This window comes from Oncorhynchus clarkii, chromosome 3 (assembly GCF_045791955.1).
Source record: "Oncorhynchus clarkii lewisi isolate Uvic-CL-2024 chromosome 3, UVic_Ocla_1.0, whole genome shotgun sequence".
Taxonomy (NCBI): Eukaryota; Metazoa; Chordata; class Actinopteri; order Salmoniformes; family Salmonidae; genus Oncorhynchus; species Oncorhynchus clarkii.
In genome coordinates, this window is record NC_092149.1 from 79,150,861 (window position 1) to 79,174,478 (window position 23,618).

General features: G+C 44.9%; 1 protein-coding gene across 3 annotated transcripts in view; it reads left to right on the plus strand.

Moving 5' to 3' along the window:
* LOC139405413 (ubiquitin carboxyl-terminal hydrolase 9X-like) overlaps positions 1-23,618 on the plus strand; it is a 72,847-nt gene that overhangs the window by 46,534 nt on the left and 2,695 nt on the right. For all 3 annotated transcript variants that reach the window (XR_011633875.1, XM_071147746.1, XM_071147738.1), the window contains 18 exons: positions 4,016-4,162; positions 4,443-4,589; positions 4,874-5,081; positions 5,259-5,479; positions 5,754-5,944; positions 6,193-6,366; positions 8,393-8,534; positions 10,337-10,540; positions 10,835-11,405; positions 12,486-12,609; positions 12,851-13,085; positions 13,418-13,547; positions 13,926-14,111; positions 14,255-14,475; positions 16,439-16,527; positions 16,793-16,949; positions 17,152-17,364; positions 20,020-20,133. Coding sequence is in view for 2 of the 3 variants with exons in the window: in XM_071147746.1 (XP_071003847.1) it covers positions 4,016-4,162; positions 4,443-4,589; positions 4,874-5,081; positions 5,259-5,479; positions 5,754-5,944; positions 6,193-6,366; positions 8,393-8,534; positions 10,337-10,540; positions 10,835-11,405; positions 12,486-12,609; positions 12,851-13,085; positions 13,418-13,547; positions 13,926-14,111; positions 14,255-14,475; positions 16,439-16,527; positions 16,793-16,949; positions 17,152-17,364; positions 20,020-20,133 (3,474 nt within the window). In the remaining variant the exon portion in view is untranslated. The remainder of the gene's footprint in view (positions 1-4,015; positions 4,163-4,442; positions 4,590-4,873; positions 5,082-5,258; positions 5,480-5,753; positions 5,945-6,192; positions 6,367-8,392; positions 8,535-10,336; positions 10,541-10,834; positions 11,406-12,485; positions 12,610-12,850; positions 13,086-13,417; positions 13,548-13,925; positions 14,112-14,254; positions 14,476-16,438; positions 16,528-16,792; positions 16,950-17,151; positions 17,365-20,019; positions 20,134-23,618) is intronic.

The window sequence follows — 23,618 nt, forward strand, 5'->3', positions numbered from 1 at the left end:
TGCTTGAAGGTTGGGTTTTGATTTCGTCAATGCTCACTTGCCCGCTAACACGACAGTGAGACAGACCTGCCCAGCAGATCTGACTTTGTTTACATAAGACGTTTCACATTTTTTTACTTGAAAAATACTGCACCAAACACCTTAGCTAGATGTAATATTGTGTAACTAAAACCTCCTTGGCAAAAACATCAATATTTAATTAGATTTCTTGAGTTATCTTAGATTCATTTTTGAGGAAGTAATACCAGCTTTATTCCAATTTTAATATGGTAATGTTTTCATTTTATTTATTTTTATTTCACCTTTATTTAACCAGGTAGGCTAGTTGAGAACAAGTTCTCATGTACAACTGCGACCTGGCCAAGATAAAGCATAGCAGTGTGAACAGACAGCAACACAGAGTTACACATGGAGTAAACAAGTCAATTACACAGTAGAAAAGAGGGAGAAAAAGAGTCTATATACGTTGTGTGCAAAAGGCATGAGGAGGTAGGTGAATAATTACAATTTAGCAGATTAACACTGGAGTGATAAATGATCAGATGGTCATGTGCAGGTAGAGATACTGGTGTGCAAAAGAGCAGAGAAGTAAATAAATAAAAACAGTATGGGGATGAGGTAGGTAAATTGGGTGGGCTATTTACCGATGGACTATGTACAGTGTAGATTTAAATTACCAAAAATATAAAGTATGCAGAAAAGATAGGTCTTATCTTTTTTTATAAGGTCATCTTTGAGAGTGAACAATCATAGCTAGACAATTCTAAAATCCAAAAGATTATGCATTGAGATATTTTTTGTCATAACATGGAGTCCCCATTGTTTTTGTAATGATGTTTGAGTCACTCAGATAGCATAAGAACACTCGCAAAATGTGTATAATTGCAGGAAACTAGCTTTAAAACAGCAGCATTTTGTCTCTGCAGCCAAGAGGGCCTCAAAAAGTCTAGGTCGGTGACCACACCCTTGGCCACGCCTAGAGCTTTTACGGGGATCGTATTACCGCCACACTGACGGTCACGAATCATGACTTCAGTCAAATTCCACATGATCGTTTAGTCACGGTAATTGGTTTTCTCCAAGCTCTGATGCTGCTGATGGTCATTAGTAGCCTACCAAACTTGATAACTGCCTGGTACTCAGAACTCTATTGTCCCTCTAATCACTTTGACGTCAATGCAAATGTAATCAAACGTCTAATCAAACACTTCATGAGAGCTCACGTTGCTCAACATTTCTATAGGCCATGCAATTGCATGAGAAAACAGTGATGGCCTCTACTAAAAATAGGAGAATTCTATCAGCTTTCTGCAGGCTAGGCCTACTGTATTTATTTCTCAACTTTCCTAATATTAAGTACATTGCTTCTCTTTACAACAGTAGCCCACCTGGCTGGCATGAAAATTAACCATGGGAAAGCATCCTCCATAAGGTATTTGAGTGCATAGATTACGTGTATTTTTTTCCCCCTGCCCGTTTTCGAGACAGGTGCATGATAATGGTCCATTCTAAATCGAATCAAATGTCACACATATATTATTTAGTATATGTACAGACAAGATTACATCAAGAATAGTCTGATGGGTGACAATATTAGCCTATCACTTATAAATGATACATAACTTGTGAATGATGCCCAGCTTGTGTGCAGTAAGGCAAGAAACAGCAAATGCATTATATATTTTTTTACTTTTTCAAATAATAGTCGCACATCTCAGGTAGCCTAGCCCATAGCCCTATATGTTTTGATAAGGTTTGTATCACAACTAAAGTGACCAAATAAATCAATTCTTAAATTGGAGCACATTAATCCGCATTACAACAGGTGTAAAAACCTAACTGGCATACATGCGCAGCATGTGAGTTTCAAGTTTGGGGGAAGATAATTTTCACCATAAAAATGCACCTTAATAATAATTAAAGCATTTCATGGATAATTGCATTTGCGTTCATTTTTGAGAATGGTGTTTTCCCGCTAATGGAACATTTGTGCTTATAGCCTACTGCCGTGTGTGCATTGCTCGGTTTATAATGTGAAGAAATAAACTATTAGGCTATCAACATTTTAAGATAAATGTTCTAATCTGTTGCATCAGCCACATTGCTTAAAGTTTTTTCTGATGTGAATGGTTGTATTCATTTGGGATGTTTGGAATATTTTGTGCACAGAATAGAATAGAATAGGTCAACTCTTGTACTTTGGGGGATAGTAGATTGACATGGGCTAGTGCTTTTGCTGTTCGTTAGGCCTACTCATCTTGTTGGCTGACGAAAAGTAAATGTGGACAGTTCTTCCAATGTTTTCAATATGCACCTCGGAGTTGTATAAGGACATGTCGGTCTTCACTTGTAGCCTCTGAGAAAGACCAGATGACCTAAAAAGGGGATGCCGCCGGGAAATTTGAGGCATTATCAAGTGCTCGTCAATTTGTTAATGAGACTACATTTTCTTTAGACCTGTCCATAACAAATAATGGATTCATTGTGAAGGTGTAGGCTATATTACATGGATTTATTAGACTTTTTAAAATGTAGATGTTCCTAAGGTCTGCATCAGTGCCAAGAGATGCTAAATGTGTTTTTTAATTAACCTTAAATTAGCGTGAGACTGGATGTTATTTGCTTGACGATCACTTTCTGACAAAATTTCAGGACCACCACAGCTCTAGCCACGTCCCCACCACACCTCATTTTGATCCAGTCAACAACCTGCAAGTTAAAACATGGGTAAAGCACAGCACTAATTAGGTGTCCGCCCACTCTGCCCAGAGTGGTTGAAAACGCGCTTTGGGGATGACATTTTCACTTCCTCATGTTATAAAATACAATTTATCAAGACACACGTGATTCTTCGTGTTCTGAAATCGTTCAGTGGGATCATTCTCTTAACAAGTCATTAACCTAACCTAATACATCCGTTAAGCACTGAGTTCTGTTGACGGAGGTGCCGCTTTCTTGTTTAAACTTTGGAGGATTTTGCATTTTATGGTCGTCGTATTCCAATTTCTTTCCCCATGGGTTGCAAAATAGTAAAATTAGCAAGACACACGCTGAATTAAATGTAAAAAAGCTTGCAGTACGCTCAGTGTTCCGTTGAAATTTCACAGAGATGATAAGCTTGTTTTTGTAAGAAGTCCTCTGTTATTTTTTTCAAACTTCGCTTTAATATGAACAGTGTGTACTAAAATATGAAAATACAAAATGTCTCAATGATATCGATCTTATCTCTCTCTACATGTTGTTTTTATGTCCTCCGGATTTAAGAAAGATGATGAGTTCAATAGTAAGCCTGTCAGGTAGCCTTAAGTCTCTCACAGCATCCAGCATCGCTGACGCCATGATATTTTCCAGGTTTTTAACCACCTTATTTCTCTGGTCTCCATTGATTTTAGTCCTTCCTACAAGGGTAAAAACTCCAATAACTTTTCAACGGGTTGTGATAGTGACATGAGGTTTGGACCATTTGGTTTTCCTAAAAGGACTATCTACACAATTAACATTATTTTACCTATTGGTTAAAAGATGGTGTTTTTGGCCTCCCGGGTGGCGCAGTGTACTGCAGCGCCAGCTGTGCCACCAGAGACCCTGGGTTCGCGCCCATGCTGTGTTGCGACCGGGAGGTCCGTGGGGCGACGCACAATTGGCCTAGCGTCGTCCGGGTTAGGGAAGACTTGGCCGGTATCGCGCACCTGTGGCGGGCCGGGCGGAGTGCATGCTAACCAAGGTTGCACGGTGTTTCCTCCGACACGTTGGTGCGGCTGGCTTCCGGGTTGGATGCGCACTGTGTTAAGAAGCAGTGCGGCTTGGTTGGGATGTGTATCGAAGGTTGAAAGTCATGCGTCCTCCGTCTCTCCCGAGCCCGTACGGGAGTTGTAGCGATGAGACAAGATAGTAGCTACCTAAAACAATTGGATACCACGAAATTGGGGAGAAAAATATATTTATAAAAAGATTTATAAAAGATGGTGTTTTTGATTGGACACCCTATACTAATGTTAATTGACTTGTCTTCCAGAGCACAGCTAAAGAGCGGGCCAAGCATGCTGGGGACTACTTCACCCTGCTCAGGCACCTCCTGAACTACGCCTACAACAGCAACATCAACCTGCACAACGCAGAGGTGTTGCTCAACAACGAGATCGACTGGCTGAAGAAGATCAGGGTACGACTACGTTGTTCAAACCTGACGTTGTGTAATCGTGAATAACCGCCCTGAGCTTTGTGTAGAGGTTAATGGCCGAGATTCTAGGCCTCGGTCAGAGCTTGGCTGTGTTCATTAGGGTACACAGCAGATGTTAATAAAAGGAAAACAAAAGCTAGCGGTTGGTATATGACAAGTCCATGTAGTCCCTCTGTTTGCTTTTGATTGGTTCTTAATGAATAGGACCCTGGTTGTGACGTCTCTGCGTGAATGTGTCTCTGCGTGTGTGTGTTTGTCCCAGGATGAGGTGAAGAGGACAGGAGAGACGGGCGTTGAGGAGACCATCCTGGAGGGACACATCGGAGTTACCAAGGAGTTGCTGGCCTTCCAGACACCAGAGAAGAAGTACTACATTGGCTGTGAGAATGGAGGGGCCAACCTCATCAAGGTAGGCTGGCACATCCATTTTGTATTGAAATGAATCTTTCTACTTATTCAACGACATTAGTGGAGCCTGGAGGCTGAACTTGGCCCTTGACAACCAATATTTGATTTGGCCCGCCAGAGGCTTCCAGCATGATCTTATGTGGTGATAAACAACGCTAAAACAACAACAAATATTAATCTTCACATCTGAATGTGGCTGTAATAAATGTTGCAAGCCGTAAATGTTACTTTCTTACCCTGTTTTAACTCTGTCCCTATCTCTCTCTCTCTCTCCCTTCCCTTCAGGAGTTGATGGACGACTTCATCTTCCCAGCGTCTAACGTGTACCTGCAGTACATGAAGAGTGGGGAGTTCCCTACGGAGCAGGCCATCCCTGTCTGTAGCAGCCCCGCCTCCATCAACGCAGGCTTCGAGCTGCTGGTGGCTCTGTCAGTGAGCTGTGTCCGGAACCTCAAGCAGATCGTCAACATGCTCACTGACATGTACTACCTAGGTATTCATAGATTCATTGATTTTAATGATTTGTTTGCTCTGTACAGTGGAACCAATGGAAGCTCCAAGTGAAGCCTACCTCAAAATATTTGAGACATTTGACCCAGGTCGTTGCCTCCCCTCCCCTGTCAGGTGTGAAGCCCACATATAAATATTATTGTCGCTGTTTGATCAACAGGTTGTGAGGCTCTGACAGAGTGGGAGTATCTCCCTCCGGTGGGGCCGCGGCCCACTAAAGGCTTTGTGGGGCTGAAGAACGCTGGGGCCACCTGCTACATGAACTCAGTCATCCAGCAGCTTTACATGATCCCTCCCATCCGCGACGGAATCCTCGCCATCGAGGGCACCGGCACCGACGTGGACGATGACATGTCCGGTGACGAGAAGCAGGAGAGCGAGGTAACAAGGAAGTGGTTTGGTCATAGGATTGACGTTTTAATTGTTTGTTGGTTGATCCGTGTTTCGTCTGCTTCATTTAAAAACTGCAGTTGATACTGTCAGGCATTCATAGGTTAATCATAATCTGAAATCAACTCCTTAGCTGAGACACTTTCATGGCATTGGACATGTGGGGTGTTTTCATTTCCACACTGTGTGGTTTGAAATTTTTTTCCCCCATTGTGTCCTAATGAACAGGACCCAGCTTAACTCTGTGTCCCTCGGCCCCCTACAGAGTAACGCAGACCCGCGGGATGAGGTGTTTAGCTATAACCACCAGTTTGACGACAAGCCGTCGCTCAGTAAGTCGGAGGACAGGAAGGAGTACAACATTGGGGTGCTGCGCCACCTACAGGTCATCTTTGGTCACCTGGCCTCCTCCAGACTGCAGTACTACGTACCCCGGGGCTTCTGGAAACAGTTCAGGTCAGTGGAGACTGGAGGGGAGCAATTGATTTACCTGGTTTGGGAGGAAAAAGATGGGTCAAATATGTACCACTATGTTCAATACGATAAAATACATGACCTACGCTGGATTTAGTTTGCCCTGTACAATGGAACCAATGGTTTAGTCCCAAAAGTGCTACTCTCCACCTTTCTCTCATCTCCCGTCCCTCTCTCCCACCATCTCTTCTAACCTCACCCACTTAACCTCACCCCCTCCCCTCTTGTAGGTTATGGGGTGAGCCGGTGAACCTGCGAGAGCAGCACGATGCCCTGGAGTTCTTCAACTCCCTAGTGGACAGTCTGGACGAGGCTCTGAAGGCCCTGGGTCACCCGGCCATGCTTAGCAAGGTGCTGGGGGGATCCTTCGCCGACCAGAAGATCTGCCAGGGGTGCCCACATAGGTAACACACAAACCGCGCCTTAGGAAAATATCTAAAATCAATTATAGTCATAATCTTAACCATTAGAGGGGATTATGTGAAACTGACTTGAGATCAGGTATAGGGGCAGCATGGACTAATCCTTATTGTTAGCGAACCTCAGGATAATTGATTTGAAAATGTCAATTTCTGCACAGAGGGAGATTGTTTGTAGTGGTTTAATTAACATTTGATATCTCGATTTGGGCAATTCACGATTTACAGTTGAAGTCGGAAGTTTACATACACTTAGGTTGGAATCGTTAACTCATTTTTCAACCACAACAAATTTTTTGTTAACAAACTATAGTTTTGGCAAGTCGGTTAGGACATCTACTTTGTGCACGACACAAGTAATTTTCTCAGCAATTTTTTACAGACAGATTTTTTCACTTATAATTCACTGTATCATAATTCCAGTGGGTCAGAAATGTACATACACTAAGTTGACTGTGCCTCTAAACAGCTTGGAAAATTCCAGAAACTGGTGTCATAGCTTTAGAAGCTTCTGATAGGCTAATTGACATCATTTGAGTCAATTGGAGGTGTACCTGTGGATGTATTTCAAGGTCGACCTTCAAACTCAGTGCATCTTTGCTTGACAAAAAAATTGTAGACCTCCACAAGTCTGGTTCATCCTTGGGAACAATTTCCAAATGCCTGAAGGTACCACGTTCATCTGTACAAACACCATGAGAACACGCAGCCGTCATATCGCTCAGGAAGGAGACGCGCTCTGTCTCTTAGAGATGAACGTATTTTGGTGCGAAAAGTGCAAATCAATCCCAGAACAATAGCAAAGGACCTAGTGAAGATGGTGCAATAATATTTTTGGGGGTGCAATAATCACTGATCTGGCGCTCAAGTCTATGATAATGCACTTTTTTGTTACAAATTTATCTAGAACCATGCATAATGCACGTTCACTTATAATAACTAACTTCTTGTAGCAGTTATTAGGCTATAGAAAATGAACACGGGTCTCATCAACAATCTCTCAAGCCCTCGTGCTAGTGATTAGCCAGCTAATCTTTAAGTTTAGCCAACAGTTGAGTTGTTATGAACATGCCCTTCTGTCCGTCTCCAACTGTTTGAAAAGCATGTTAGCCTGTCCACTTGGTTCAGATTTTTAAATCAAGTGGCCTACCTTGTTTCTCAGAATGAGAACGAGTTGCCAATTCCTTATGTAATTGTGTTTTATACTTACTGCACATTCATAAAACACAAACTAGACAGTCTGTCTAAAATGCTGCTAGCGACAAACTGAACATTAATTTTCCAGATTCAATGTTCATTTATACTCTCGTTTAAGTAGTGTCTACTCTGCGCGCATTTTGAGTAGTTGAGGCATAAAAAGGGTATGGTTAGACACGTTAACTTCTCCTCTATTACAGTAAAATAATGTCTCAATGTGTTCTGGTGTCCATATGACCAATTCTGTTGGACCAAACCTCAAATGCAAAAAGCGAGTTGAAACCGCTTGTCAGAACTCTGTTGGCGTGAGAGGCAGGGGGAGGGGCTTGGTGTGTGTGTGTGTAGAACATAGAAAAAGAGGCGAACTGAAATTTGCCCAAAAACAAGCCTATGCGTTTCTATGGGTTTATTTTGGACCGAAGCTTGTCGACCTGCCTTCACGCCTTTGGGACAACAACTCCCAGTGTTAGGGCGGAGACGTGCATCTTGTCATTTATACAGATCTCTGGTGTTAATGGGAAGGTGCAGACAGCACAGAGGAGCGAAGGAGACGAGACCAAAAATACAACATGAGAACAAGCGGACATAAAACGCTCATAAAAATACAAAATAACAACCTTGATTCTTGCGATACAGGCATTTGGAATATCGTGCAAAAACATATATTAGAATTAATCAAATTAATTTGATATGTCGCCCAGCCCTAGGTTTAATGAGGCTGCTACAGTGTTGGTGATAACTTATGTGGATACTGTGTGTCTGTGTGTGCGCGTGTCTGTGCGTGCGCGTGTCTGTGCATGTGTGCGTGCTCCAGATATGAGTGTGAGGAGTCGTTCACCACTCTGAATGTAGACATCAGGAACCACCAGAACCTGTTGGACTCTATGGAGCAGTATGTTAAAGGAGACCTGCTGGAGGGAGCCAACGCATACCACTGTGAGAAGTGCAACAAGAAGGTGAGACAACTCACTTTGGCCTGATTAGTCAGCGACTTGAATGCTGATATCTGTCTGAGCCGGAGACCTAACCGGGGTAGTCCTGCTCTGAAGCACACCGCTGTTTGGTTGTTTAACTGTGGTAGGTTTACTGTGTAGTCTATTTCTGAACCACTCCAAATAATATATTCTAATCACATCTTTTTCCAACCAGCTACAGTGCATTCGGAAAGTATTCAGACCCCTTGACTTTTCCACATTTGGTTACGTTACAGCCTTATTCTAAAATGGATTAAATCATTTTTTTCCTGTTATCAATCTAAACACTGCCCCATAATGACAAAGTGGAAAAACTGTTTTTTAGAAAGTTTTGTAAATGTATTAAAAAAAATTAAAAAACTGATCACATTTACGTAAGTATTCAGACTCTTTACTCAGCACTGTTGAGGCACCTTTGGCAGTGATTATATTCTCATGTCTTCTTGGGTATGACGCTACAAGTTTGGCACACCTGTATTTGGAGAGTTTCTCACATTCTTCTCTGCAGATCTTCTCAAGCTCTGTCAGCCTGGATGGGGAGTGTCGCTGCACAGCTATTTTCAGGTCTCTAGAGATGTTCAATTCCGTGCTCTGGCTTGGCCATTCAAGGACGTTTATCGTCTTGTCCCGAAGCCACTCCTGCGTTGTCTTGGCCCCAGTCTGAGGTCCTGAGAATTTGGAGTAGGTTTTCATCAAGTGTCTCTCTGTACTTTGCTCTGTTCAGTTCATGGTCTCCCAGTCCCTTCCGCTGAAAAATATCCCCACAGCATGATGCTTCCACCAACATGCTTCACCGTAGGGATGGTGCCAGGTTACCTCCAGACATGACGTTTGGCATTAAGGCCAACGAGTTCAGTCTTGGTTTCATCAGACCAGAGAATCTTGTTTCTCATTGTCTGAAAGTCCTTTAGGTGCATTTTGGCAAACGCCAAGAGAGGCTGTCATGTGCCTTTTACTTAGGAATGGCTTCAGTCTGGCCATTCTACCATAAGGCCTGATTGGTGGAGTGCTGCATAGATGGAGCTCTCAGTGACCATCATTGCTCAGTTTGGCTGGGCGGCTAGCTCTAGGAATAGTCTTGGTGCTTCCAAACTTCTTTCATTTAAGAATGATGGAGGCCACTGTGTTCTTGGGGACCTTCAATGCTGCAGACATGTTTTGGTACCCTTCTCCACATCTGTCTCTCGACACAATCCTTCGACCTCATGGTTTGGTTTTTGTTCTGACCTGCCCTGTCAACTGTGGGACCGTTATATAGACAGGTGTGTGCCTTCCAAATCATGTCCAATCAATTGAATTTACTAAAAGGTGGACTCCAATCACATTGTAGAATCATCTCAAGGATGCTCAATGGAAACAGGATGCATTTGAGCTCTTTGTGGAGTCTTCTAACAAAGGGTTTGAATACTTATGTAAGTAAGGTATTTCTGTTTTTTATTTTGAATACATTTACAGAAATTTTCTCAAAAAAATTGGTTTGTCATTATGGGGTGTTGTAACGTAACAAAATGTGGGAAAAGGTCAAGGGGCCTGAATACTTTCCAAATGCACTGTACTTTCCTGTAGGATTTCATGGGTAGTAGCAGGAACGTGTTGGTCCTCTTCCCCCCTATAGATAGAAGGCTCGTAGCAGTAACCGGTTGGTCCCCCCCCCCCCCCCCCCTATAGATAGAAGACTAGTAGCAGTAACCGGTTGGTCCTCCCCCCCCCCCCCCCCCCCCCCCCCCTATAGATAGAAGACTAGTAGCAGTAACAGGTTGGTCCTCTTCCCCTCCTCCCTCCAGGTGGACACAGTGAAGCGTCTGCTGATCAAGAAGCTTCCTCCAGTGCTGGCCATCCAGCTGAAGAGGTTTGACTACGACTGGGAGAGGGAGTGTGCCATCAAGTTCAACGACTACTTTGAGTTCCCCAGGGAGCTGGACATGGAGCCCTACACTGTAGCCGGGGTGGCCAAGCTGGAGGGGGACGACGTCAACCCAGAGAACCAGGTTAAGGATGGCATGATGTTCACACAGATTATTACATTATTGGGTGTAAAAATGAATACATTTTCATGTGTTCATAATGACGTAGTGGTCGATCTCATTTCAAATATCTGAAATATTTGATGTAATTCAGATGGGACCATATTTAAATGGATGGGACCACATTTAAACTGTCCCTTTTTAAATGAACCAATTGTGGTTCACTGGAACATCAATTATTGCGATAAATACAGATATGGCAATACACTGAATTATTTCTTTACTAAACTGATCATCCGTATGGTGTCCTGCCACCAGGTGATCCAGCAGAACGAGCCCTCTGATCCAGAGCCCCCGGGCAGCTCCAAGTACCGCCTGGTGGGGGTGCTGGTCCACTCAGGCCAGGCCAGCGGCGGACACTACTACTCCTACATCACGCAGAGGAACGTGGGCGTGGCCGACGGCGAGCGGAACCGCTGGTATAAGTTTGACGACGGCGACGTGACTGAGTGCAAGATGGACGACGAGGAGGAGATGAAGAACCAGTGCTTCGGAGGGGAGTACATGGGCGAGGTGTTTGACCACATGATGAAGAGGATGTCCTACCGGCGCCAGAAACGCTGGTGGAATGCCTACATCCTCTTCTACGAACGCATGGACTCATTGGACAAGGACAGTGAGCTGGTCAAGTACATCCAGGAGCTGACCATCTCGTCCTCGTCCAACAACAAGCCGTCGCACCAGGTCAAGATGCCCAACGTGATCGAGTGCAGCGTGCGCAAGCAGAACGTGCAGTTCATGCACAACCGTATGCAATACAGCCTGGAGTATTTCCAGTTTGTTAAGAAACTTCTGACCTGTAACAGTGTCTTTTTAAACCCTCCGCCAGGTACGTGGAACACACACACACACTGGTTTCAATATACCTTCTAGAGCTCTATTTAAGGCAGGTGCTGTTGATGCTACACTGAGGTTCCGTTTGTCTCCTTTGTTCCCTCTTGTTTTGGCCCTTGCTGGTCATGGCTCTACGTGGACATTTTTCCAGTGTAGAGCCATTCTGTTGTGTACAACCCAAGAAGAGAGATTGCTTTCACAGTGATCTGCTTTTGTAATTTGTGCACTGTGAAAGGCCCAGCCTCACTCTTTAGTATAGCTAACTCTCAGCCATTACAGTAGCCCCAGTAGTGCCATAAAAATACCTTTTATCACTGTAATAACGATAGAAGACTTTTGCCATGTTTTAATAGCTGATATTTTCATTCCTTTCAATATTTAATCAAATAAATATATACCTTTTTAATCTTACCACTGGTAACATGCATACAGATTCACCACTCTCTTCGAGAGTTGCATAGAGAGGGAGAGTATAGGATGGCTGTGGCAATTTCCTCTGACTTTTAATATGTTCATAGTTAATATGAGCCAATGCATTATTAATGCAACCAGCCAGCCAGGCCAGGGTATACGTCTATCTATCCATCTGGCTGGCTGGCTGGCAAATTAACTAACTACTGCAGGGTTAGCCATCAGTGTAAAAGCACTTGGTTGGGATGAAATGCTGCAGCTCATCAATTATGTATGTATGTGGTGCTGGTTTCTTTTTGGTGTCTTGTGTGCGAACGGGCAACTCTTATCGTTAATGTCTCCAATTTCAGCCTGTTATTAAGGAGTAAGCAGCAGATGTGGTCATAGGGCTCTATTTAAACAGTGAGATTTTAGGATTCTGCTCCAGTGAGTGACTCGCACATTAACTCTGAAATTGAAATAACTCCCTGTGTGAAGATCAAGAATAGGCTAGTCTCTGGCGCTCCAGGTTTCTTCATAATCATTTGCATCCACTGAGGAAACCTTCATTTTCGTTAAAGAAATTTATGACCAATGTTTTTATTGAAACGTTCCAGTAGGGAAGTCTGACGTTAAGTTGTGACTGAAGTCTGAACCAATGTTTTATGTTGTGTGGTTGTATCAGGACAAGACCATCTACTGCCCGATGCAGAGGAGATGGCTATGATTAGTGTTCAGCTGGCTGCTAGGTTCCTCTTCAGCACTGGTTTCCACACCAAGAAAGTAGTGAGGGGGGCCGCCAGTGACTGGTGAGTTCTGTCGATCTGTCTGACCTTTCAACCTTGACCTGTGTTCATATGTGGAGTGAATCATCTTTCTGTTTTCTTATTCTCTTTGTTTTCCTCCTCTCTCACAACTGTCTGCGTCTATCCCCGTCTCTACAGTCTCTCTTTTTCTCTCCACTCTACCTTGCATCATTCTCTCTCCATCTGAATCTCTCACCCCTGTCCTTAACCCACGGTGTATATCTGTTTCTTTCTCCATCTCCAGGTATGATGCGCTGTGTGTCCTGCTGAGACACAGTAAGAATGTACGCTACTGGTTTGCACACAACATCCTGTTTGCCTACGCCAACCGCTTCTCCGAGTACCTGCTGGAGTGCCCCAGCGCTGAGGTCCGGGGCGCGTTCGCCAAACTCATCGTCTTCATCGCACACTTCTCCCTTCAAGACGGACCCTGCCCCCCGCCCACAGCATCCCCTGCCGGCACCTCCACCCAATCACAGGTGAATGACTGTTTCTCCTGGGCCTAAAAAACAAAATGGTGAATGACTGTTTCTCCTGGGCCTAAAAAACAAAATGGTGAATGACTGGTTCTCCTGGGCCTAAAACAGAAACTGCCTATCAGGGAGGTGTTTAGTATGCATGAAATGGGAGAAATGTTTTGAAACCGAGCAGCTACCTACTTCCTGGAATTGTCAAAAAACGATTGTCTTATTTTCGGCTACAGTTTTCAAGTGTTTCCCCCGTTTCATGTATACTGAGAATGACCCATACAAAGCACTCTTACTCTGGTCTTGTGGAGTATGTGCTAAACTTCTCTGTCTGTCTGGGTCAGGCGTGTGATAACCTGCGTCTCAGTGACCACCTGTTGAGGGCTGTGTTGAACCTCCTCAGGAGAGAGGTGTCAGAGCATGGCCGACACCTGCAGCAGTACTTCAACCTCTTCGTCATGTATGCCAACCTAGGTAAGGAAAACATTCCTGTCATGCACACCTACTCTGACAACTCCTTGATTAATGGGTAGAGAGTGTATGGCTCACTGGCTATTCCTTCCACTTTAGTGGGCAGCAATGGACAGACACATTTCTCTTCATGCCTCACTTTCTCCCCTCCCTCCCTCCCTCCCTCCCTCCCTCCCTTCCCTCCCTCCCTCCCTCCCTCCCTCCCTCCCTCCCTCCCTCCCTCCCTCCCTCCCTCCCTCCCTCCCTCCCTCCCTCCCTCCCTCCCTCCCTCCCTCCCTCCCTCCCTCCCTCCCTCCCTCCCTCCCTCCCCCCCCTCCCCTCCCCTTCCCTCACTCCCTCACTCCCTCTTGCTCTCCTGCCCTCTCTCCTTCCCTTCTCCAGGGCTGGCAGAGAAGACTCAGTTGTTGAAGCTGAGTGTCCCAGCTACCTTCATGCTGGTGGCTCTAGACGAGGGACCCGGTCCTCCCATCAAGTACCAGTATGCAGAGCTGGGGAAACTCTACACCGTGGTCTCCCAGCTGGTGCGCTGCTGTGATGTGGCCGCACGCATGCAGTCATCCATCAATGGTGCGTTCACACAGATGTCAGAGGTGGTGACCTCTGTCCGTTAACCCTGAGAACCAAAGACAAACCATTATCAGCTGGGTTGTATTCTTTGTATGCAATTGAGAAAAGTTCTTAATCTCTTTCTCTCTCTCTCTCTCTCCCAGGTAACCCCCCTCTCCCTAACCCGTACGGCGATGCCAACCAGACCACCCCGGTGATGCCTGTGCAGCAGCTGGTGGGAGAGATCCTTTTTGTTAGGACCAGCTACGTGAAGAAGATCATCGAGGACTGCAGCAACTCAGAGGAGACAGTCAAGCTGCTGCGCTTCAGCTGCTGGGAAAATCCCCAGTTCTCCTCTACTGTGCTATCAGAGCTGCTCTGGCAGGTAAGGGTTAAAACTGCTGAATCACACACACATGCTCACACACAAACACTCCATTATTTGCTCACACGCACATAATATGCACATACATTTATACTGACTCTATATAGACACTCATCACATACACTGCTGCTACACTGTTTATCATGTCCTGATGCCTAGACCTTACACCTATACATATCTACCTCTATCGATCCAGTATCCTTACACGTTGTCAATATGGTACTGGAACTGACTGACCCTGTATATACACTGAACAAAAATATAAACGCAACATGTAAAGTGTTGGTCCCATGTTTCATGTGCTGAAATAAAAGATCCCAGAAATGTTCCATACGTACAAAAAGCTTATTTCTCTCAAATTTTGTGCACACATTTGTTTACATCCCTGTTAGTGAACATTTCTCTTTTGCCAAGATAATCCATCCACCTGACAGGTGTGGCATATCAATAAGTTGATTTAAACAGCATGATCATTACACAGGTGCACCTTGTGCGGGCGACAATAAAAGGCTACTTTAAAATGTGCAGTTTTGTCACACAATACAATGCAACAGATGTCTCAAGTTTTAAGGGAGCGTGCAATTGGTATACTGACTGAAGGAATGTCCACCAGAGCTGTTGCCAGAGATTGAGTGTTCGTTTCTCTACCATGTCACCTCCAATGTCATTTTAGAAAATTTGGCAGTACCTCCAACCGGCCTCACAAACACAGACCACGTGTAACCACGCCAGCCCAGGACCTTCACATCCGGCTTCTTCACCTGCGGGATCGTCTGAGACCAGCCACCCAGACAGCTGATGAAACAGAATCATTTCTGCACAAACTGTCAAACTTCTCGGGGAAGCTCATCTGTGCGCTCGTCGTTCTCATCGGGGTCTTGACCTGACTGCAGTTCGGTGTCGTAACCAACTTCAGGCAAATGCTCACCTTTGATGGCCACGGGCACGCTGGAGAAGTGTGTTCTTCATGGATTAATCCTGGTTTCAACTGTACCAGGCAGATGGCAGACAGCGTGTATGATGTCATGTGGGCGAGTGGTTTGCTGATGTCAACAATGTGGACACAGTGCCCCATGGTGGAGTTATTGTATGGGCAGGCAAAGCTACAGACGAAGAACACAATTGCACTTTTATCGATAGCAATTGGAATACAAAGACACCGTGACAAGATATTTTTTGGTTGAAACCAATACTCTCAAATTTGGACTCCAGACCTAAGGACAGATTTCCACCGGTCTAATGTCCATTGCTCGTGTTTCTTGGCCCACGCACGTCTCTTCTTATTATTGGTGTACTTTAGTGGTGGTTTCTTTGCAGCAATTCGACCATGAAGGCCTGATTCACGCAGGCTCCTCTGAACAGTTGATGTTGCCATGTGTCTGTTACTTGAACTCTGTGAAGCATTTATTTGGGATTACATTTCTGAGGCTGGTAACTCTAATGAACTTATCCTCTGCAGCAGAGGTAACGTTGACTCTAGGTCTTCCTTTACTGTGGCGGTCCTCATAAGAGCCAGTTTTATCACAGCGCTTGATGGTTTTTTGCGACTGCACTTGAAGAAATTGATTGACCTTCATGTCTTAAAGTAATGATTGACTGTCGTTTCTCTTTGCTTATTTGAGCTGTTCTTGCCATAATATGGGGCATCTTCTGTATATCACCCCTACCTTGTCATAACACAGCTTATTGGCTCATAAACCCTGGAATGAGTAGGTGTGTCCAAACTTTTGACTAGTACTGTGTGTATATATAAACATAACCCCAGTAATCGTCAACGTACTCAATTGAGTTGCTATGGCAGGTAATAACCACACTAGGCCCATATACCCCAGTGGGCAGCCAACACCACTAGAAAACACGACATCTCAGAAGCCGTTGGTCTCGTCCTCTACCTCCCAAGATGTGTTTTTTATATTTCTGTGTGTTAGATCTTATTGATAATGTGTGTTTTGTTATCCACCAGGTGGCGTACTCCTACACCTACGAGCTGAGGCCTTACCTGGACCTGCTGCTGCAGATCCTGCTCATCGAGGACTCCTGGCAGACACACAGGTAACGTCATACTCAGGACATTATCACGTCTTTGGTCTGGGAAAGATCACACACTGGATGCAGGGTTTTGTCCCAAACTAGTGCCAACACATCAGACTTGAAGTAACTTCTTCATGGTTCTTCAGACACACACTGTAGCCTTCTAGGAATAGGAATATGGCCGGTTTCACTGGTTGGTGTTTCCTCTCTGGCTAATTTTCTATTTTGCGAGCCAACATCATCCCTGTTCTATCTGACCTCCCTCTCTCCCTGTGTGTCTGTGTAGGATCCACAACGTGTTGAAGGGTATACCAGACGACAGGGACGGCCTGTTTGACACCATCCAGCGCTCCAAGAACCACTACCAGAAACGGGCCTACCAGTGTATCAAGTGCATGGTGGCCCTGTTCAGCAGCTGCTCTGTTGCCTACCAGATCCTACAGGTACAACAGAGACAACACTATGCACTAGACCACATGTCAAACTCAAGTCCAATCCGGCTCACGAGCCGATTTAAATCTGGCCCGCCGGTGGTTTGAGTATATATAAAAATGAATCTCCATTTCAGGATTCTTAATTGCAATGCAAGGAAAAAGTCATTCATAAGCACTCTTACAAATTGTGTCTGTCTCTCTTTGTCTGTAGAGTAACGGGGACCTGAAGCGTAAGTGGACCTGGGCGGTGGAGTGGCTGGGGGATGAGCTGGAGAGGAGACCCTACACAGGGAACCCCCAGTACACCTACAACAACTGGTCTCCACCCGTCCAGAGCAACGAGACCTCCAACGGGTACTTCCTGGAGCGTTCGCACTCTGCACGTATGACCCTGGCCAAGGCCTGCGAACTTTGCCCCGAGGAGGTAACACTCGCACCAAATGCGCGCGTACACACACAGGCACTATACGACACACACACATACAACCCAAAGGTAATATCTAACATGGATGCATGACTTAAATGGTGGTAGTTGAAGTAGTGATAGTCTCAGATAATGTATTTTGGGAAAGATGCACCATTCTGACCTTGGTGGTTTTTGCCTACAGAGTCAAGGTAATGTGGAAACAATGTAGAGGAAAAAGAAACGCACACCTATTTAGGCGCTGGCTAGCGGAGTGGAAACCGTGAAAATAAAGGAGAGCCACACACTCTAGGAGCTCAGATGCAAAAATGTAATGTCCAACGTTTCAACAGGGTATATGTGGAAACAAGGAACTTGCCTACAATACTAAACTCAGCAAAAAAAAAGAAACGTCCTCTCACTGTCAACTGCGTTTTATTTTCAGCAAACTTAACATGTGTAAATATTTGTATGAACATAACAAGATTCAACAACAGACATAAACTGAACATGTGACTAACAGAAATTGAATAATGTGTCCCTGAACAAAGGGGGGGTCAAAAAGTAACAGTCAGTATCTGGTGTGGTCACCCGCTGCGTTAAGTCTCCTCTTCATGGACTGCATCAGATTTACCAGTTCTTGCTGTGAGATGTTACCCCACTCTTCCAACAAGGCACCTGCAAGTTCCCAGACATTTTGGGGGGGAATGGCCCAAGCCCTCACCCTCCGATCCAACAGGTCCCAGATGTGCTCAATGGAATTGAGATCCGGGCTTTTCGCTGGCCATGGCAGAACACTGACATTCCTGTCTTGCAGAAAATCACGCACAGAATGAGTAGTATGACTGGTGGCATTGTCATGCTGGAGGGTCATGTCAGGAAGGGTACCACATGAGGGAGGAGGATGTATAACCTGTAAAGCACAGCGTTGAGATTGCCTGCAATGACAACAAGCTCAGTCCGATGGTGCTGTGACACACCGCCCCAGACCATGACGGACCCTCCACCTCCAAATCGATCCCGTTCCAGAGTACAGGCCTCGGTGTAACGCTCATTCCTTCGACGATAAACGTGAATCCAACCATCACCCCTGGTGAGACAAAACCGCGACTTGTCAGTGAAGAGCACTTTTTGCCAGTTCTGTCTTGTCCAGCGACGATGGGTTTGTGCCCATAGGCGGCTTTGTTGCCGGTGAGGACCTGCCTTACAACAGGCCTACAAGCCCTCAGTCCAGCCTCACTCAGCCCTCAGTCCAGCCTCAGATCGGCTGTACCGATCCTGTGCATGTGTTTTTACACGTGGTCTGACACTGTGAGGATGATCAGCTATCCGTCCTGTCTCCCTGTAGCGCAGTCTTAGGCCTCTCACAGTACGGACATTGTAATTTATTGCCCTGGCCACATCAGCAGTCCTCATGCCTCCTTGCAGCATGCTAAGGCACGTTCATGCAGATGAGCAGGGCATCTTTCTTTTTGTGTTTTTCAGAGTCAGTGGAAAGACCTCTTTAGGTGTCCTACGTTTTCATAACTATGACCTTAATTGCCTACCTGTAAGCTGTCTTCACGACCGTTCCACAAGTGCATGTTCATTAATTGTTTATGGTTCATTGAACAAGCATGGGATAAACCTTTTACAATGAAAATCTGTGAAGTTATTTGGATTTTTACAAATTATCTTTGAAAGACATGGTCCTGAAAAAGGGACGTTTCTTTTTTTTTGCTGAGTTTTAATGAATTTGTTAAACAGTGTCGGTTATATGGAATCTCATGCAGCAATACAAACTATACTATTTTCTTCCTTATTTTTATTTATTTACCTTTATTTAACTAGGCAAGTCAGTTAAGAACAAATTCTTATTTTCAATGACGGCCTAGGTTAACTGCCTGTTCAGGGGCAGAACGACAGATTTGTACCTTGTCAGCTCGGGGGTTTGAACTTGCAACCTTCCAACGCTCTAACCACTAGGCTACCCTGCCGCCCCATACATTCCTTGTGATGTATGGTTAACACGTTGCTGCTAACCAACTGTTTTTTTCACTCCTCTGGCGCGTCAAGTTCTAGGCGTTAAGTGTTGTAGTCACTACTATCAAATATCCTGGAACTGAATGCTTTCAAAGCTCAAGTCCAGATTTTCAAGCCAACTCTAAAGTTATTTTAGAAAGCTGTTTTCTGCTGGAATATGATATCTTAGTTATTTTTGATAATCTTCCGAATTTGTGTGTTTATTTTTCTAGTTAGGGGCTTTTCGAGTTTTTGCGAATGTTATTTCCAGCTTACACACCTTGTAGTGTATACAAACTTTAAGCTAACATGTTGATATGTATTATTATTTAACTTTTTCCTCTAGATTCCTTTGTTTGTGTTTGTCTCCTTTTGCTGAAGCTCAGTGTACATTACAATGCTTAGCCTTATTAATCCTTACCATGAATGGCGATATGATATATGCTAATGTTACTTAAACAAAAAAAAACAGAAGAAATCCACCTGAAAACATAGTTTATTCCCATAGAGCGGCGCACAATTGGCCCAGCGTCGTCCTGGTTAGGGTTTGGCCAGTGTAGGCCGTCATTGTAAATAAGAATTTGTTCTTAATTGACTTGCCTAGTTAAATGAAAGGTTAACTGTTGACACTTGTATATGTTATGCAATGATATAAATTATGCCATCTCAAATTAGTGTCACTTAACGAAGCCCGGTGAGGCCATGTCTGAAGAAGAAGCTGCCATGCGGAAATCGTCCTCGCCACAGCAGCTTTTGCCAGGGGACGGGACAGGACCACAGCAACACACTGTAAGTCCCTGGCACCCTCTTCCACTATGTCCCCTCTCTGGGTGTTCCATACAGGGCAATGTTAGAGGTGTCTGTCCCCTCTCTAGGTGTTCCATACAGGGCGATGTTAGTGGTGTCTGTTCACTAGCACACTGACACAGGGAGAATAGCCTGGGCAGTAGAACCAACACACAGCGACAGACAGTCTGGAGCATAGGAGCTGGACAATAACAGATAGCAGTGACAGGATGGTCATATGTCCGCTCGGCTGTTTGCGTTCTGCTCCCTAAAGTGATTTTGTGATGACAGTTGGTGATTGGCGCAAATGTTTTATTCGTCATGGTCTTTGGGAATATAGCCCGCTGAAGACTCATCCTTTCTCTGTATTCAGTGACTGACAAAGCAGCCAACTCCAGGTTCCTACTTGGCAGCAGATATAGAGCTGAGGGTATTCTAGTATAGACAATTTAAGATCCCTTTGATGTTCCATAATATAGAGTCAACCCCACCAAAATCCAACATGTCAATATTAACGTTGCACCATCGACAAAAATTGCCAAAAATCCAACTGAACCGCAAACCGCGAGCAAACATTTCCTCTTTCCAGTAGCCGTGTCCCATTGGTTACCTAAAGCAGCACTGACTTGCTGGCTTCCCTTTAGTTCAGTTGGTCCTTAACCTAACCCTGTTTATCCAATCAAAACTGTTTGTTCCACCTCCCTAAAGCAAACTCAAACTATGGTGACAGAACTGATCTGATGATGAAGTGCTAGTGTTATGTGTAGTGTACTTACTGGTGTGTTCAAGTGTTGAGACTAGGTCAGCCATTTAAATCGCATGTGTTCATAATATATTTCTAGTCAACAGGACGAGGTCACGTCTTGTTATTGATCGTTTCAATCGGAAACATCACCTTGAATAGTTATAATTGTAACTACCCGTAAAACCAATTCTATAACAACATCTGGAGAGAAAGAACAGCTAGATGTCTTAGGACCACTACGTTATTTGACAATAGGCAGCACCTACTTTACCCACAGGTTATTGTAGGTTTCCGATAGATTCATGATAACACAGCACTATCTCCTCCACTTAGACTAACACAACAAGCTGTCTTCTAGTTGGTCTGGACACATGTTGTAATGTGTTCTAGATGTTGTCAATCTGTCTTTATGAGCAGAGCGACTCATACAGATACACGGCCAGTTGTCCCAGCACAAAGATGCCAGTCTAAAAAGGTAACGCTGGCATAACCATCATGGATTGAACACACAAAGTAGAAATCCCTCTGTTTTTCTCTGAACTGGATAAAAACTGCATTTCCATCTAGTATTAGCCCCAGCAAATTATCCCATATCAACCTTATAAGAACCTATATGCCCCAGCAAATTATTCCATATCAACCTTATAAGAAAGTATATGGCCCCGTCCCTTAGATGTTACACTATATACACAAAAGTATGTGGACACCCCTTTAAAATAGTGGAATTGGCTATTTCAGCCACACTCGTTGCTGACAGGTGTATACAATCGAACAAACAGCCATGCAACCTCTATAGACAATTATTGGCCAAAGAATGGTCTTACTGAAGAGCTCAGTGACTTTCAACGACATAGGATGGCACCTTTCCAACAAGTCAGTTCGTCAAATTTCTGCCCTGCTAGAGCTGCCCATGTTAATTTGTAAAGGCTGTTATTGTGAAGTGGAAACGTCTAGGAGCAATAACGGCTCAGCCGCGAAGTGGTAGGCCACACAAGCTCACTGAACGGGACTGCCGAGTGCTAAAGTGCGTAAAAATCGTCTGTCCTCGGTTTCAACACTGACTACCAAGTTCCAAACTGCCTCTGGAAGCAACATCGGCACAAGAACTGTTCATCTGGAGCTTTAACAAATGGGGTTCCGTGGCCGAGCAGCTGCACACAAGCCTAAGATCACCATGCGCAATGCCAAGCGTCGGCTGGAGTGGTGTAAAGCTCGCCGCCATTGGCTTAAGCGTTGGCTGGAGTAGTGGAAACGCGTTCTCTGGAGTGATGAATCACTCTTCACCATCTAGTTTTGACGGATGCCAAACTAACACTACCTGCCCAAATGGCTGGTGCCTACTGTAATGTTTGGTGGAGGAGGAATAATGGTCTGTGATGTTTTTCATGGTTTGGGATCGGCCCCTTAGTTCCAGTGAAGGAAACTCAACACGACGCAATCGCAACCACACTGCCCTAACCCATCTGGACAAGAGGAATACCTATATGAGAATGCTGTTCATCAACTACAGCTCAGCATTTAACACCATAGTACCCTCCAAACTCGTCATCAAGCTCGAGACCCTGGGTCTCGACCCCACCCTGTGCAACTGGGTACTGGACTTCCTGACGGGCCGCCCCCAGGTGGTGAGGGTAGGTAACAACATCTCCACCCCGCTGATCCTCAACACTGGGGCCCCACAAGGGTGCGGTCTGAGTCCTCTCCTGTACTCCCTGTTCACCCACGACTGCGTGGCCACGCACGCCTCCAACTCAATCATCAAGTTTGCAGACAACACTACAGTGGTAGGCTTGATTACCAACAACGACGAGACGGCCTACAGGGAGGAGGTGAGGGCCCTCGGAGTGGGGTGTCAGGAAAATAACCTCACACTCAACGTCAACAAAACAAAGGAGATGATCGTGGACGTCAGGAAACAGCAGAGGGAGCACCCCCCTATCCACATCGACGGGACAGTAGTGGAGAGGGTAGTACGTTTTAAGTTCCTCTGCGTACACATCACGGACAAACTGAATTGGTCCACCCACACAGACGGCATGGTGAAGAAGGCGCAGCAGCGCCTCTTCAACCTCAGGAGGCTGAAGAAATTCAGCTTGTCATCAAAAGCACTCACAAACTTTTACAGATGCACAATCGAGAGCATCCTGTCGGGCTGTATCACCGCCTGGTACGGCAACAGCTCCGCCCACAACCGTAAGGCTCTCCAGAGGGTAGTGAGGTCGGCATAACGCATCACCGGAGGCAAAACTACCTGCCCTCCAGGACACCTACACCACCCGATGTCACAGGAAGGCCATAAAGATCATCAAGGACAACAACCACCCGAACCACTGCCTGTTCACCCCGCTATCATCCAGAAGGCGAGGTCAGTACAGGTGCATCAAAGTAGGGACCGAGAGACTGAAAAACAGCTTCTATCTCAAGGCCATCAGACTGTTAAACAGCCTCCACTAACATTGAGTGGCTGCTGCCAACATACTGACTCAACTCCAGCCACTTTAATATTGGAAAAATTGATGTAAAAAATGTATCACTGGCCACTTTAAACAATGCCACTTAATATAATATCTACATACCCTACATTACTCATTTCATATGTATATACTGTACTCTATACCATCTACTGTATCTTGCCTATGCCGTTCTGTACCATCACTCATTCATATCTTTATGTACATGTTCTTCATCCCTTTACACTTATGTGTATAAGGTAGTTGTTGTGAAATTGTTAGGTTAGATTACT